We start from the raw sequence: 16,332 nt of genomic DNA on the forward strand, positions 1-16,332 counted from the left end.
CACAGGATGCTGACTATCACCATTTCTTTTTTTTTTTAAGGGGGGTAGTACCAGGGATTGAATTCAGAGGGGCTTTACCCCTGTTATATACTCCCAGCCCTTTTTATATTTTATTTGAAACAGGATCTCACTAAATTGCTGAAGCTAGCCTCAAACCCGTGATACGCCTGCCTCTGCCTCCTAAGTACTGGGATTACAGGTGTGTGCCAAAGAGCCTGGCCAGAGTTGTAAGCATCCTGATTAAATATGAAAGGATTCTCTAGAAAGAGGGAGGCAGGCAATGAGCACAAGAGAATTTTGGTTTTTGGCTCGAGACACTTAAGGAAATCTGTCAGATCTGGTGCTAACCAGAAAGGAAATGTCACTGACTTCGGTGGCCATATATGAGATATCTTTATCAAGGAAGTTTGAAATATTGGGGGGAAAAACACAAAACTACAATCTGTAACATACAACAAGAACCAACATCTGCGAAAGATTGAGAATGTGAGTCCCAGAGTTGGCTGAATAGAATGTCTAGTCTTCAACAAAAAAGTACGAGTTGCTGGAAAACTAATATAAACCATCTATGAGAAAGCCAAGACATTGCATTTGCTTCCCAAAGACTAAAGTAATTGCCTTAAATATGCACAAAGAACTAAGAAATCCATGGGCAAAGATCTAAAGTAAATCAGCAGTGAACTATGTTTCACCAAATAGAGAATATCAATAAATAGATAGTAGAAAAGAATGCCCATAGATATTCGGGAGTAATAAAGTAAAATAACATAAATTATTTGCTATATAGTTTCAATAGCAGATTTTGTGTGTTTGTGTGGTGCTGGAGATTTAACTAGTGGAGGGGGGTGGACAATGGGGTCTACCTCCAACCTATATCCCCTTGGCCCCTTTTACTATTTATTTATTTATTTAAGTATTTTTGGTGGTCCTGGGGTTCCTGGAAGCCCTTCTAACTCCAGGCTACACTCCCAGACCTATTTTTACATTTTTATTTGGAAACAGGGTCTCCTAAGCCAGCGTGAGCCACTGGCTTCGAACCTGCGCGATCCTCCTGTCTCTGCCTCCCAAGCGCGGGGATTACAAGCGTGCGCCACCACGCCCGGCTCCTTTTTATTTTGAAACAGGATCTAAGTTGCTTAGGATCTCACTAAATTGCTGAGGCTGGCCTCCAATTTGTGATCCTCCTGTCTCAGCATCCCAAGTACTGGGATTACAGGAGTATGCAACAGCACCCAGCTTCAGTAACAAGATTTTTTAAAATATTTTTATTTTAGTTAGATGTGGTGGGGCACACCTGTAATCCCAATAATTGTTTCAAATAAAATATATTTAAAAAAAAGGCTGAAGGTGTAGCTTGGAGATATAAAGCTTCTGAGATTAATACCAAATAATAATAATATGATAATTATTATTATTTATTTTTAAAACCTTATTGACACACACTTATTGAAGTCTAATACAATTAAATATGCATATACTCAAAGCTTACTAGTCAAATAGCTTCATTTCAACTGGCAGATAAAATTATATGATTTTATTTTATACAATGTGACATTTTAAAATATATGTATGTTGCTGGGCATGGTGGCGCACACTTGTAATCCCAGCATTGGGAGGCTGAGACCAGAGGAGCGCGGTTCACCGACAGCCTCAGCTACTTAGTGAGGCCCTCTGCAACTCAGTGAGACCCGGTTTCAAAATAAAGAATAAAAAATAGGGCAGGGGCTGTAGCTCGGAGGTTGAATGCCCCTGGGTTCCATCCCCAGACCCGCAAAAAATAAAATATATGTATGTTGAGAAATGGCTGAATCTGGCTACTTAACATATATATGCAGCCTGGCATGGTGGTGCACACCTGTAATCCCAGTACTTGGTAGGCTGAGAAAGAAGGATTGCAGGTTCAAGGCCAGCCTCAGCAAGAATCCCAGCAATCTAGTGAGACCTTGTTTCAAAACAAAAATAAAAAGGGCTGGGGATATAGATCAGAGGTAGAATATCTCTGGGTTCAATTCCCAGCACCACGAAAACAAAACAAAAAAAAGCCACATATATTCAATATCTCACAAAGTTATCATTTTTAAGGTGAGAATGCTTAAAATTTACTCTATTGGCATTTTCCAATAATCCAATGCATTGTTACTGGTTCTGTTGTGTAATAAACCTCTTATATCTCCTAACTGAAATGCTTTTTTTTTTTTTTGGTACTGAGGATTGAACTCAGAGGCATTCTACCTCCAAACTACACCCCATCCCTTTATTTATTTATTTATTTATTTATTTATTTATTTATTTATTTTTGGTGGTCCTGGGGCTCCTGGAAGCCCTTCTACCTCCGGGCTACACTCCCAGACCTATTTTTACATTTTATATTTGGAAACAGGGTCTCCTAAGCCAGCGCGCGCGGCTGGCTTCGAACCTGCACGATCCTCCTGTCTCTGCCTCCCAAGCGCGGGGATTAAAAGCCTGCGCCACCACGCCCGGCTCCTTTATTTATTTTGAAACAGGGTCTTGCTAAGTTGCTGAGGGTCTAAGTTTCTGCAGCTAGCCTGTAATCCTCCTGTCTCAGCCTCTCAAGTACTGGGATTAAATTTATCCTCCACCACATCTGACCCTAGTGAAAGTATTCCTTTACCAATATCTCCCCATTCCCTAGCCACAGCCCCAGGTACTCACAGTCTACTCTCTGCTTCTAGGAGATCAACACCCAGAAACACCCACACTCATTAAATCAGAAACCCCGGAGGCTAGATAGGAGAGTCAGTGCTTGTTTCAATTCCCCCAGGTTCCTCAAATCAGGAAACAATGCCTTTTGGCTCATTGAACTTTCTCAAGAACAAGGAAGCAGCATCCGACCATTTAGGATGGTCAAACACTTAGGTCATGGGGAGGGCCATGTTCACTCCCAAGTCAGCCATTCTGGAAAGCCTGGGGGTGCTTTTTGCAGTCAGAGACCCTGGGAATCCTTAAATCAAGATCTCACTCTGAAAAGAAAATAAGTAAGCAAACAAAACCCCGCCCGTACCATAGGACACTACAACCACAGGCTGGACCAGCAGCCAAAGTGTTTCGAAGCCACTATTATTCTCTGGGGTTGTCCACCAGAAGCTTCTGAGCCAATGGGAGGGGAGGAACCGGTTGACCAATCAAATGTTCTCATGGGCTTCTCCTTCCCCCTCCAGCCGCCATCCATTAAGGACCAGTGGGAATCTCTGGAGCGGTGAGTCAGCACGTCCTGCAATGCCCAACACTCCTCTGTGTTTATTCCCTTCCTTCTGTTGAGTCTTCATGTTCTCATGGTTCGCCTTGCCTCTTCTCTTGACCAGCCAGAAAGAATTTGTTGTGTCCATACTCCAAGGCCCAGTACTTGGGAGGCTGAGAAAGGAAGATGGCAGGTTTGAGGCCGGCCTCAGAAACTTAGCAAGGCTCTCGGCAACTTAGCAAGATGCCGTTTTAAAACAAAAACTGGGGATGTAGCTTGAAGATTAAATGCCTCTCGGTTCAATCCCCTAAATGAATAAGCAAAAAGTAAGTAAATTCAGACATGGTGATGAATGCCTGTAATCCCAGTACTTGGGAGGCTGACACTGGAGAATCACAAGTTTAAGGGCAGCCTCAACAAATGAATGAGACCCTGTTTTAAAATAAATAGATAAAGTTAATGAGGAGATAGAACTACCAGTGATATTGAGTTCAGCCTGAGACCTGGTGGGGGCCTCGTCTCAGAAACGGGAGGAGAGAAAACAATACCTGTCAGGAATTACCAGGGCGGGGACTCTGGGGCTTAGAGGGTGGGTGACCTTGCATCATCTTGACAACTAGAAAAGACCACCTAGTCGTTAGCATCTCAAAGAAGGTCTCAGCACAAAGCACCAAAAGTATTCTGGTCCAAATTCTTTTTTTTTTTTTTTTTTGCAGGTCTGGGGATGGAACCTAGGGGCATTCGACCTCCGGGCTACATCCCCTGCCCTATTTTTTATTCTTTATTTTGAAACAGGGTCTCACTAAGTTGCAGAGGGCCTCACTAAGTAGCTGAGGCTGTCCACGAACCGTGATCCTCTGGTCTCAGCCTCCCAAATGCTGGGATTACAAGCGTGCGCCACCATGCCCGGCATCCAAATTCTTTTTTATTTTTTCAAAGTCTTTTACCTTTTTCCAGTCTGAGGATTGAACCCAGGAGTATTCTACCTCCAAGCTACTCCAAACTACAATCTCAGCTCTCCACCCCCGCCCCGCCCCCAGGAAATGGGGATTGAGCCCAGGGGCATTCTACCTCTGAGATACACCCGCAGCCCTTTTTATTTTTAATTATTCTTTATTTTGAAACAGGGTCTTATAAGTTGTGGGGGGCCTCACCAAGTACCTGAGGCTGGCTGCGAACGTGCAATCCTCCTATCTCAGCCCCTTCCCCAGGTCCTAAGATTACAGGTGTGCGCCATGCTAGGCACCATTGTTTCCTCATCCGTTTCAAGGAGAGGGGTCTTGTCTGAAGAGCTTCCTTTCCTCACCCCAGGTCGAGCTAGCCATCGTGCAAGACCTTAATGACCTTGCTCCATCCACTTTGAATAACTCGATGCCACCCTGAACTGTCCACAGGTTCCGTTGATTTCTTGTTCCGGTTGCCTTTCTGAAGATTTGTGCTCTCTGCCCTGGATGGGATGGCGTCCTCTTTCTTTTCTGACTTTGGCCTTATGTGGTACCTGGAGGAGCTCAAAAAGAAGGAGTTCATGAAATTCAAGGAGCTCCTCAAGCAAGAGATTGGGCACCTGGGACTGAAGCCAATTCCGTGGGCCGAAGTGAAGAAAGCATCCCGAGAAGAGCTCGCCAACTTGTTGATCGTGCACTATGAGGAGCAAGGCGCCTGGGACATGGCCTTCAGGATCTTCAGTAAGATCAACAGAAAGGACCTCTGTGACAAGGCCCAGAGAGAGAGTACCGGTGAGTTCACCCATGGATGTGGATGGGAACAAAGCCACTGCTTTTTTCTTTCTTTCAATTTTTTTGGTTTGTTTTTGTTTGTTTGTTTGGTGGTACTGGGGGTGGAACCCAGAGGCTTTCTACCTCAGGGTTATACTCCCAGACCTAATTTATATTTTATTTGGAAACAGGGTCTCACTAAGTTGCTGAGAGCCTCACTAAGTAGCTGAGGCTGGCTTCGAACCTGTGCGATCCTCCTGTCTCAGCCTCCCAAGCGCGGGGATTACAAGCGTGCGCCACCACGCCCGGCTCTTTCTTTCAATTTTGGAACTGGCGATGGAACCCAGAGGCATTCTACCTCTAAGCTACACTCCCAGCTCTATTTCATTTTTTATTTTGAAACAGCGTCTCATTAAGTTGTGGAGGGCCTCACTAAATGGCTGAGGCTGGCCGCGAACCTGAGATCCTCCTCCTGTCTCCGCCTCCCAAGTACTGGGATTATAGGCATGCGCCACTGTGCCTGGCTAACAAAACTCCTTGTAATGAGCACCATGTCGTGATTTTGGTAAATGGTCTCCACGCCCACCTACAACAGGGCCAGAATGAGCTGTGGGAAAATATTATCCTGTAGGAAGGAACCAGCTTCACATAGCACATGGTAGTTACATGTGCTACAATATAGGTGGATATTATGTCCTTAATGAGATCATACCTCTATCTAGGTCCCAAATAATTTTACCCCAGGCTGAGAACTTGCATCCAAGAAGCTGTAGCAGATGTACTATGTGGCTATGGATCAGCATACACCGCAAGTAACTCCGGCTGTAGCTTTTAGGATGAACCGAGGTTAATGGGTATAATCATGTATATATTGGGAAAAGCCATACCACACCAGTGCTAGACAAGATTTCTAAATCACTGTCCTGTATGCATGTGTTTTATTCTATTTTATTTGGTACTGGGGAGTGAACTGAAGGCCATTCTGCCTCTAAGCTACATCTCCAGCCCTTTTTATTTTTATTTTTTTAAACAGGGTCTTGTCGAGTTGCAGAGGCTAGCTTTAAACAGTGATCCTTCTGTCTCAGCCTCCCAAGTACTGGGATTACAGGAATGTACCACTGTGCTCAGCCACGAATGTATGTTTTTTAATATTTAGCAAGCAGAAGTTTATGACATTCGGGCGTGGTAACGCACACCTATAATTTCAGCCTCGGCAATGTAGCTAGACTCTCGGCAACCTAGTAAGGCCCTATTTCAGAAAAGATAAAAAATAAAAGGAGATCAGGGGTGTATGGCTTAGAGGTAGAATGCCTCTGAGTAGTTCAATTCCCAGCAACACACACACACACACACACACACACACACACACACAGTTTATGACAGAGAAGGTATGATCTATAAGCAATATTATTTTAAGGTTTGCATTTATATTTATCCTGGTATAAGGTGTCACTGTTGCTCATACTTTGGACATTGATGGCAGGAGACAGCTCTTTTAAAATATTGTTAGAATTTTTCTTTGTCTCACTGCAAAGAAAGTCATGTCATCCTACTTGGGATTCCCTGACAGTCTCGCATCTGTGGCTCTGCAACATTCTTCAGTTCTCGATTTCAGCCCTTATCTGCTTAAATGTTGTTTCTGCCCCGTTCCTTTTTCTGGAACTCACACTGTACCTACAAATTTTTAGACTGTTTCTTATGTGTTGCTTAAATTCAGTTAATATATTTTATTTTAGTTTTTATTTTTTGGTGGTACTGGGGTTCCTGGATGCCCTTCTATCTCCGGGCTACACTCCCACACCTATTTTTACATTTTTATTTGGAAACAGGGTCTCTTAAGCCAGCGCGGCTGGCTTCGAACCTGTGCAATCCTCCTGTCTCCGCCTCCCAAGCGCAGGGATTACAAGCGTGTGCCACCATGCCCGGATTATATTTTATTTATTTATGCAGTTTGCCTTTGTTTTTCATAGTTCTCCATTCCGTTTTGAAGGTCCACCCTATCTTCCATTTTATAGAACATCTAAAGTTGTTTAGGACCACAGGTCTGCAAGTTCCAGTGCAAACTGCAGAGCTTAACCACAGCAAGGGCTTAGCTGAATGGATTCTGGAAAGCATAGAGCTTTTGTTGTTGCTCCTGTTGTTTGGCTTTTGTGTGGTTGGATATTTTTAGTATTCCGCCCAGGAAGAACACCAGAATAAGTTGAAAGAGCTGAGTGTGGTGGTACATGCCTGTAATCCCAGTACTTGGGAGGCTGAGATTGTAGAGTCACATGTTTGAGGCCAGCCTCAGCAACTTAACAAGACCCTCAGCAACATAGCAAGACCCTGGTTCAAAATAAAAAGGGCTAGGGATATAGTTCAGGGGTAGAATAGCCCTGGGTCCAATCCCCAATCCCTAGTAATATATATATATATATATATATATATATATATATATATATATATATATATATATATATATCCTATTCATACCCAAGGGCTCCAGGCGTCCAAACTAGCAAAGCCAAGGCCTGCTGACAGGCCTGTGTTCGCTGGCTGCAGAGGGCGTATGGACTAACACACATTTACGTGTGTTATATATATATAACACATATATATATAGCATATATTTCGTGTGTGTGTGTAAAGATGTGTTCCAAGAGGAATGATGTCAGGGGCAAGGTATATATGTATGAGTGTTTAACTTTTGACACTTTATGACTTTTTTTCTCTTGTTCTTACTGACTCAGGACACACAAAGATGTACCAAGCTCACATCAAGAAAAAAATCATTGATATTTGGTCCAAAGAATCCATCACTATGGCTCAAGGCTGCACTGACCTGAGAGTCACCCAGAAAGAACATGAATTTTTGGAAACTCTTTTTCCTCTGAAGAAAACCAGTGCTCGGGGGTGCACTGTATTCCTTAAGGGAATATCAGGAATCGGGAAGACCATACTCCTGATGAAGTTAATGTTGGCCTGGTCGACTGGCAAACTCTATCAGGACAGGTTCTCATACATTTTCTACTTCTCCTGCCAAGAGGTGAAGAAGCTGATCGCTATGAGCTTGGCTGACCTGATCTCCATGGACTGGCCCAACTCCTCCGTCCCGTTAACCGCGATCCTATCCCAGCCTGAGAAGCTCTTATTCATGATTGACGGCTTTGAGGAAATGAAAAGTGACTTGAATGAACCTGAGTCGGAGCTGTGTAGTGACTGGACGGAGAAACAGCCAGTGAAGTTGGTCCTGAGCAGTTTGATGAGGAAGAAAATGCTCCCAGAGTCCTCTCTGTTCATCACAATAGTGCCTGGGTACCCACAGGGGCTGGAGGAGAGACTGGAGCACCCAGATATCCATATACTCACGGGCTTCAACGAGAACGACAGGAAGACGTATTTCTGCTCTTTATTTTCTGACAGGAACAGAGCCCTGCATGCCTTCAGCTGTGTAAGACAAAACCCACAGATCTTTTCCATGTCTGAGACCCCCCTGCTCTGCTGGATCATATGCACCTGCCTGAAACAGGAGATGGAAAGGGGGCGGGATCCGGCGCTAGCCTGCCGACGCCCCACCGCTCTCTTTTCCTCTTTCATCTTCAACCTGTTCACACCCAAGGGCTCCAGGCGTCCAAACCAGCGAAGCCGGAGCCAGTTGACAGGCCTGTGTTCGCTGGCTGCAGAGGGTGTATGGACCAACACGCTCACGTTTACAGAAGAAGACCTCAGGAGAAACGGGATCCTGGACTCTGACATCCCTACCCTGCTGGGCATCAAGATTCTTCGGAGATGCAAGGAGTATGAGAAGTCCTACGTGTTCATCCACCTCTGTGTCCAGGAGGTCTGTGCCGCCATGTTCTATCTGATCAAGAGCCACAGTGACCACCCCAGCCCCGCTGTGCAATCTCCGGAGATGCTCCTAGCTACCTTTTTAAAGAAAGCGGAGACACAATGGGTGTTTTTGGGATGTTTCATGTCTGGCCTTTTACATGAGAAGGAACGACAAAAACTGGATGGATTTTTTGGCATCGAGTTGTCCCAGAAGATACAACAGCATTTCTATCAGTACCTGCAAGACTTATGTAAGAATGAAGATCTTCGGGAGCAGATGGACTTTATGGCTCTGTTTCACTGTCTGTTCGAGATGCAGGAGGAAGCCTTCGTGAGCCAGGCAATGGACTTCTTCCAAGAGATTCACTTTTCCATCGCCCAAAACTCACATTTGGAGGTCTCCGCCTATTGCCTGAAACATTGTTCGACCTTGAAGAAACTTGGGCTAACAGTACAAAATGTCTTCAAGGAAGAGAAAGAGCACAGCTCTGTGTGAGTCCATCCAAGACTTCTATCCCTTTTTTAGAGAATTACAGGTTTGAGGCCAACTTAGCAAGACCCTATCTATTTCAAAATTAAAAAAAAAAGAATTGCTAAGGGTTTAGCTCGGAGGTAAAATGTTCCTGGTTTCAATTATCAGTGCCAAAAAAGTTACATATTATATTGTTTATTACTATTTATTTGTTAACTATTATCTTAATCATGCATATTTATGGGGTACAATGTATTGATTTGGTACATGGGAACAATATACAATCTAGGTTGACTCTTTTTTTTGGTGGTCCTGGGGATAGAACCCTTCTACCTCCGAGCCACACTCCCAGACCTATTTTTTCTATTTTATTTGGAAACAGGGTCTCTTAAGCCAGAGAGGCTGGCTTCGAACCTGCACGATCCTCCTGTCCCTGCCTCTCAAGTGCGGGGATTACAAGCGTGCGCCACCACGCCCAGCTTGACTCTTTTTTTGTACAGGGGATTAAATTTAGGGGCATTCTACCTCCAAGCTAAACCCCTAGTTCTATTTTATTTTTTATTTTGAAACAAGGTCTCACTGGGCATGGTGGTGCACATATGTAATCCCAGTATGTGGGAGGCTGAGATGGAGGGTTGCAGGTTCACAGCCAGCCTCAGCAACTTAGTGAGGCCCTGCTTCAAAATAAAAACTAAAATAGGGCCAGGGGGTTAGCTCAAAGGTAGAATGCCTCTCGGCTCAACCCCCAGCACAGGAAGGAAGGAAGGAAGGAAGGAAGGAAGGAAGGAAGAAAGAAGTTTCACTAAATTGCTGAGGTTGGCCTCCAGTTTAAAATCCTCCTGTCTCTTCCTCCCAAGTACTGGGATTACAGGCATATACAACCATGCCCAGGTACAAATTACCATTTAAAACTTGTTCTAAAAGTCTTACAAATTTTTTTCTATTTATTTATTTATTTATTTACTTACTTATTTATTTATTTATCTTGGTGGTACTGGGGTTCCTATTTTTATACTTTTTAAAATTTGGAAACAGGGTCTCTTAAACCAGCGCTGCTGGCTCCAAACCTACGTGATCCTCCTGTCTCCACCTCCCAAGCAGGAGGATTACAAGCGTGTGCCACCATGCCCGGCAAGTCTTACAAATTTTTTTTTTAATTTTTTATTGGTGAATTGTATTCATACATCATAATGAGGTAAAAAAAAAACTTGTGTGGACATACATGTACACATCGCCCATTTAGCCCCTACCCAATTCCCACCCCATTCCCTCCCCATCCCTCCTTCCTATGCTTGGCTTAGTGGTTGACTTTGATATGTTTAAATGTATTGTGTGCTTTAAAGAATTTCCTTATTCCCACCTCCCATCCCCTCATTTAGGTTGTGTTGTTTGCTCCTCTATAGGATTTCCTTTTTCATCTAGAGTTCCTCCCATGACCCATTTCTCCTTAGCTTTCACATATTAGGGAAAGCATCCACTTTCTTATTTTTTGTGACTAACTAATCTTGCTTAGCATAATGCCCTCCAGTCCCATCCATTTCCCTGAAAATGATGTAATTGTGTTTTTTTTAATGGCTGAGTAAAATTCCATTGTGTAAATATCCCACAGTTTTGTAGCCCATTCATCTGTTGATGGACATCTTGGCTGGTTCCATAGTTTGGCAATGGTGAATTGTGTAGCTATGAACATAGATACACATGCATTAGTTTGGTAGTTTGGTTTATTTTCTTTTGGGTAGATACCCAGAAGTGGTATTGCTGGATCAAATGGTAGATTTGTTTCTATTCTTCTGAGGATTCTCCACAAGGTCTTACAAATTTCATGCTCATGAAAATTTTGTGAGATCGATTCTATTATTATCATGAGTAATAATTGTATTATAGTAAAAATGGGGAAACTGGGCAGAGAAGTGAAATAAGTTGCCCAAGATTATATAGTTAGGAAGTACAATGAACAAGTCTGAGCCCAAGAAGTATTACCTGAGGTTTTAGCTTAGGAGTTCTGGTGTCCAGCCTCATCTTTTACTATAAACTGCCTGGACTGGATATAAGGCAGGGTTTCTAACCCCAACACCACTGATAATCTGGGCTGGCTGTGCCCTGGTTGTGAGGGACTGTCCTATATGTAGTAGGATGCTCAGAAGCATCCCTGGCCCCTACTCACTAGATGTCAGATAGATCCCTCACTCTGATTGTACCAACTGAGAATGCCTGCAGACATGGCCAAATGTACCAATTGAAAATCACTAATAGAAGGTGAATTTACCTTTGCCTGGCATAGTGGAACACACCTGTAATTCCAATACTTGGGAGGCAGAGACAGGAGGACTACAAGTTCAAGACCACCCTCAGCAATTTAACAAGATTCTGTTTCAAAATTAAAATTGCAGCCAGGCATGGTAGCACACATCTGGAATCCCAGCATTGGGAGGCTGAGACAGGAGGATCGCGGATTCAAAAGCATCCTCAACAAGTAGGGCAACTCTCACCAACCTAGGGAGACCCTTTTTCAAAATAAAAATAAAAAATAGGGCTGGGGTATAGCTCAGAAGTAGAATGCCCTCAGGTTCAATCTCCAGCACCACAAAAAAAAAAAAAAAAAAAAAAAAAAACCAGGCTGATTTTTGTGGTGGTGCATGCTTGTAATCCCAGCATTTGGGAGGCTGAGACAGGAGGATCGCTGTCTATGGTTTGCAGACAGCCTCAGCTACTTAGGGAGGCCCTTTGCAACTCAGTGAGACCTTGTTTCAAAATAAAGAATAAAAAATAGGGCTGAGGGTGTAGCTTAGAGGTAGAATTCCCCTAGGTTCCATCCTCAGTACCAAAAATCATCATCATCATCATCATCATCATCATCATCCCAAAAGAACAAAAGTAAAGGGGGCTGGAGGTATAGCTTGGAGATAGATTGCCCCCGAGTTCAATCCCTAGTACTGAAAAAAAAAAAGGTAAACTTAGCTTGCTCCTCTTATTCTCTGGGCCTAAGGAGGGTCTGCGTCAGATGTTTTCTCTTCGGGAAGGTAATGTATTACGCTCATGCGCTGTCGGTGCCTTACCTTGACTTTCTGGCCATGGAAAGCATTTTCTTTCTCCTTCATCACAGGTCAAGTTATAATCTCGTCTGTTGGCACCAGATCTGCTCTCTGCTCACGACACATGAGCAACTGCAGGAGCTCCAAATAAATGACAGCGACCTCAGTGTGACCGCCGTGGAGACCCTGTGTAATCAGCTGCGGCAGCCCAACTGTGTCCTCCAAACACTGGAGTAAGTAGGAGATCAGTCTCGGCTCGAGTGCAGAAATGGCAGCCGGGCCTCACTGCTGCATTTGATCTAGGCTGCTACCCACGCAAAGCCTTACCACCTGTGGAGGCGTCTCTCGCCTCGGCACCACTGACATGCGCCGTGGGTTGTCCCTTTGTCGTGTAGGATCCTGTGTCCTGGGGGATGCTGAGCAGCATCCCTGGGTTCTGCCTCTTAGAGGCCAGTCGCCTCGTCTAGTTGTAACAACCAAAATTGTCTCCAAACACTGCCAATGTCTGGTTTGTTTACTTTTTTTGGGAGGTGAGGGTGGACTACTCAGGTATTTGGGTTGTGAAACTAGAGTGTGAGTTACTCGTGGATTGTAAGAGAAACTCAGAGCTGAGCATGGTGGCGCACTCTTGTAATCCCAGTTATTGCGAGGCTACGATAGGAGGATTGCAGGTTCATGGCCGGCCTCAGCTACTTAGTGAGGCCCTCTGTAATTTCATGAGACCCTGTTTCAAAATAAAAAGTGAAATAGGGCTAGGGGAGTACCTCAGAGGCAGAATGCCTCTGGGTTCAATCTCCGGTACCACAAGAGAGAAGGAAAGAGAGAGAGAGAGAGGGAGAGAGGGAGAGAGAGAGAGGGAGAAAGAGGGAAAGAGAGGGAGAGAGAGGGGGGAGAGAGGGAGGGAGGGGGAGGGAGGGAGAGATTCAAAGACAGAGGCTGGGGGGTGACACTTATCCAAAATTTTCTTTGTTTTTGCAGGATAAATAATGTTTGCCTTTTTTGTGAGAATTATACTTTCTTTGAGGTGTTCATGCATAACCCAAATTTGAAAGACTTGAACCTCACCCGCATGAAACTCTCCTACAATGACGTGAAGTTGCTCTGTGATGCTCTGAACCACCCGACGTGCAACATAGAGCAGCTGAAGTGCGTCTCCCGGCTCTGGTTTGATTGCGGAGTGGGCTGAGTGGTTTCTAATTTATGCACTATTGTCCTGTTTTCTAATTTCACATGCAAAGTTAACATCCCAGGAAACTGAGAAAAGAAGATGGGTGTTAGTTTCTAAATGTGGAAAACTCTTTGCCTCTATTTAGCTCTCAAAGATTCTGCTACACCATGTCACCCCCCTGATCCTTTTAAGTATAGAGTCAACAGAGTTGTATTCATTAGTTTGCTTAAAAAAACACTAAAACAGGTATTCTTAATACCTAAAAAATAGAAACTCCCATTGATCGTAAGTTAAGTAAGGAATCTATGGTTATATTTGCATATTCCATGAGAATGATTTATAACCATAGGTAAAAATCTGGACAAATCTCAGATTCCCTATTGTTAGGGAAAATGAGTCTAACTCAAAAGTGTATTATGTAGTGGTTTGTTTGTTTGTTTTGTTTTGTTTGTAGTATAAATTGAACCCAGGGCCATTCTACCTCTAGGCTATAGCCCCAGCCCGTTATATTTTTTATTTTGAAACAAGATCTCGATAAAATCTGAGAGCCTCCTATCTTAGCCTCCCAAGTACTGGGATTATAGTGGTTTATCGTATGCTTTTATTTACATAAAGTTTGAAGATGGGCAAGATTATGGTGTTATAGGTTAAGGTAGTGATGACCTTGGCTAGGATAAAGACAGGAAAGGAGGCTGGATGTTTTTTGACAAGGACACTACTAGCAAAAGGGCATTGAATTCATGACAAAGTATTGGCCAGTGCTTACCATGTGTGCACTTTATGTATGTATTTATACTTCAAGCACTTTTTCAACCAAATAGCATATTTACCATCTCTTTACCTTCTTTGGTATCCACACAGTCAAATACTTCTTCTTACAACTCTTTGGTTTCTCATCAATCAAGCACACTAAGACCCAAGACCATTTGCTAAGATATAATACACGGACCATAAAACTTGTGCTTTTAAAATATAGAATTTGCCGGGCGTGGTGGCACACGCTTGTAATCCCCGCGCTTGGGAGGCAGACAGGAGGATTGCGCAGGTTCGAAGCCAGCTGCGCGTGCTGGCTTAGGAGACCCTGTTTCCAAATAAAAATGTAAAAATAGGTCTGGGAGTGTAGCCCGGAGGTAGAAGGGCTTCCAGGAACCCCAGCACCACCCAAAAAATAAATAAATAAAAAATAAAAAATAAAAAAAACATAGAATTTAAGCTGAGCGTGGTGGCACATGCTTGTAATCCTAGCGCTTGGGAGGCTGAGACAGGAGGATCGCACAGGTTCAAAGCCAGCCTTAGCTAGTGAGGCTCTCAGCAACTTGGTGAGACCCTGTTTCCAAATAAAATATAAAATAGGTCTGAGAGTATAGCCTGGAGGTAGAAAAGCCCCTGGGTTCCACCCACAATACCACCAAATATATATATGTGGTCTTAATATATATTCACAGCCAGGCATGGTGGTGCACACCTGTAATTTCAGTACTTGGGAAGCTGAAACAGGAGGAATGCAGGTTCAAGGGGCAGCTTCAGCAACTTAGCAAACCCTCAGCAATTTAGCGAGACCCTGTTTCAAAATAGAAAATAAACATTTGAGAGGCTGAGACTGGAGGATCGCAGTTCACAGACAGCCTCAGTTACTTAGCAAGGCCCTTCACAACTCAGTTGAGACCCTCTTTCAAAAATAAGCAAGACTTACCAGGCGTGGTGGCGCATGCTTGTAATCCCAGCATTTGGGAGGCTGAGACTGGAGGATCGCGGTTCGCAGACAGCCTCAGCTACTTAGTGAAACCCTCTGCAACTTAGTGAGACCCTGTTTCAAAATAAAGAATAAAAAATTGGGCAAGGGGTGTACCTTGAAGGTTGAATGCCCCTGGGTTCCATCCCCAGACTTGCAAAAATAAAATAAACGAGACTAAAAAATAGGGCTGTGGGGTGTAGCTCAGAAATAGAATGCCACTGGGTTCCATTCACAGTACTGCAAAGAAAAATAAAATAGATTGGGGGTGTAGCTCAGAGGTAGAAGGCCCCTGGGTTCAGTGCTTGGGAAACAGACAGCTTCCCAAAACAAAACAAGCAAACAAAAAGAACAAGGTCTAGGGAAGAGGGAGATTCTCAAACAGAGCAAATGTATGTATCGTGGTCCTTATGGGGCCAGCAAGAGCAATGTGGCAAGGAAGAATCCAGTGGCTTGTGGTGTCTTCCTTTTCCTTCAGGCTGGTAAACTGTATCATTTCATCTGAAGACTGTAAGGAATTTGCCTCTGTCCTGCTCAACAGCAGGAAGCTGAAGTATTTTGTTGTGATAGCAGTCAACCTGGACTACGGGGCGCGCTCATTGTTCCCAGCCTTGTGCCACCCAGACTGCGTCCTGGAGACCCTGGCGTAAGTGAACTCGGGAGGGGCCACTCTGGAGAACTAGCACCACGAACCTAGGCTGAGTGTCTGAAATCTGCCCACGGTGAAGGCATGAAGTAGTGATCTCAAAGCATAAGATTCAGAATCAAAAGGCTTAGCTTGACTCCGTGGCACATGCCTGTAATTCCAGTCCTTGGGAGATTGAGACAGGAGGAGCACAGGTTTGTGGGCAGCCTCCGCAACCTAGTGAGGGTTTCTGCAGCTTAGTGAGATCCTGTTTCCAAATAAAATATAAAATAGGTCTGGGAGTATAGCCCAGAGGTAGAAAGCCTCTGGGTTCCACCCCCAGTACCATTAAAAAAAAAAAAAAAAAAAAGCCTCTGGGTTCCATCTCCAGCACCACAAAAATAAATAAATAAATAAATATATATAAATATATAAAATATATAAATATATTTTATAAATATATATTTTATAAATATATATGTGAACCCACCAATAATGGCTGGCAGGAAGCAGGAGCTTCCCTCATCCTAACCTTGAATATTCACAGGTCAGAATGGGCCCCATGTGGCCATATATCCC

General features: G+C 43.9%; 1 protein-coding gene across 1 annotated transcript in view; it reads left to right on the forward strand.

The window, feature by feature from the left end:
• Window positions 1–4,655: 4,655 nt before the first annotated feature.
• NLRP4 (NLR family pyrin domain containing 4) overlaps window positions 4,656–16,332 on the forward strand; it is a gene marked incomplete at both ends in the record, with an annotated part of 15,023 nt that continues 3,346 nt past the window's right edge. Inside the window, 5 exons of the mRNA XM_080703763.1 lie at window positions 4,656–4,935; window positions 7,644–9,216; window positions 12,300–12,461; window positions 13,207–13,374; window positions 15,607–15,774. Coding sequence (XP_080559889.1) covers window positions 4,656–4,935; window positions 7,644–9,216; window positions 12,300–12,461; window positions 13,207–13,374; window positions 15,607–15,774 — 2,351 coding nt within the window. The remainder of the gene's footprint in view (window positions 4,936–7,643; window positions 9,217–12,299; window positions 12,462–13,206; window positions 13,375–15,606; window positions 15,775–16,332) is intronic.

This window comes from Muscardinus avellanarius (genome assembly GCF_963383645.1).
Source record: "Muscardinus avellanarius genome assembly, chromosome: 10".
NCBI classification, from domain to species: domain Eukaryota; kingdom Metazoa; phylum Chordata; class Mammalia; order Rodentia; family Gliridae; genus Muscardinus; species Muscardinus avellanarius.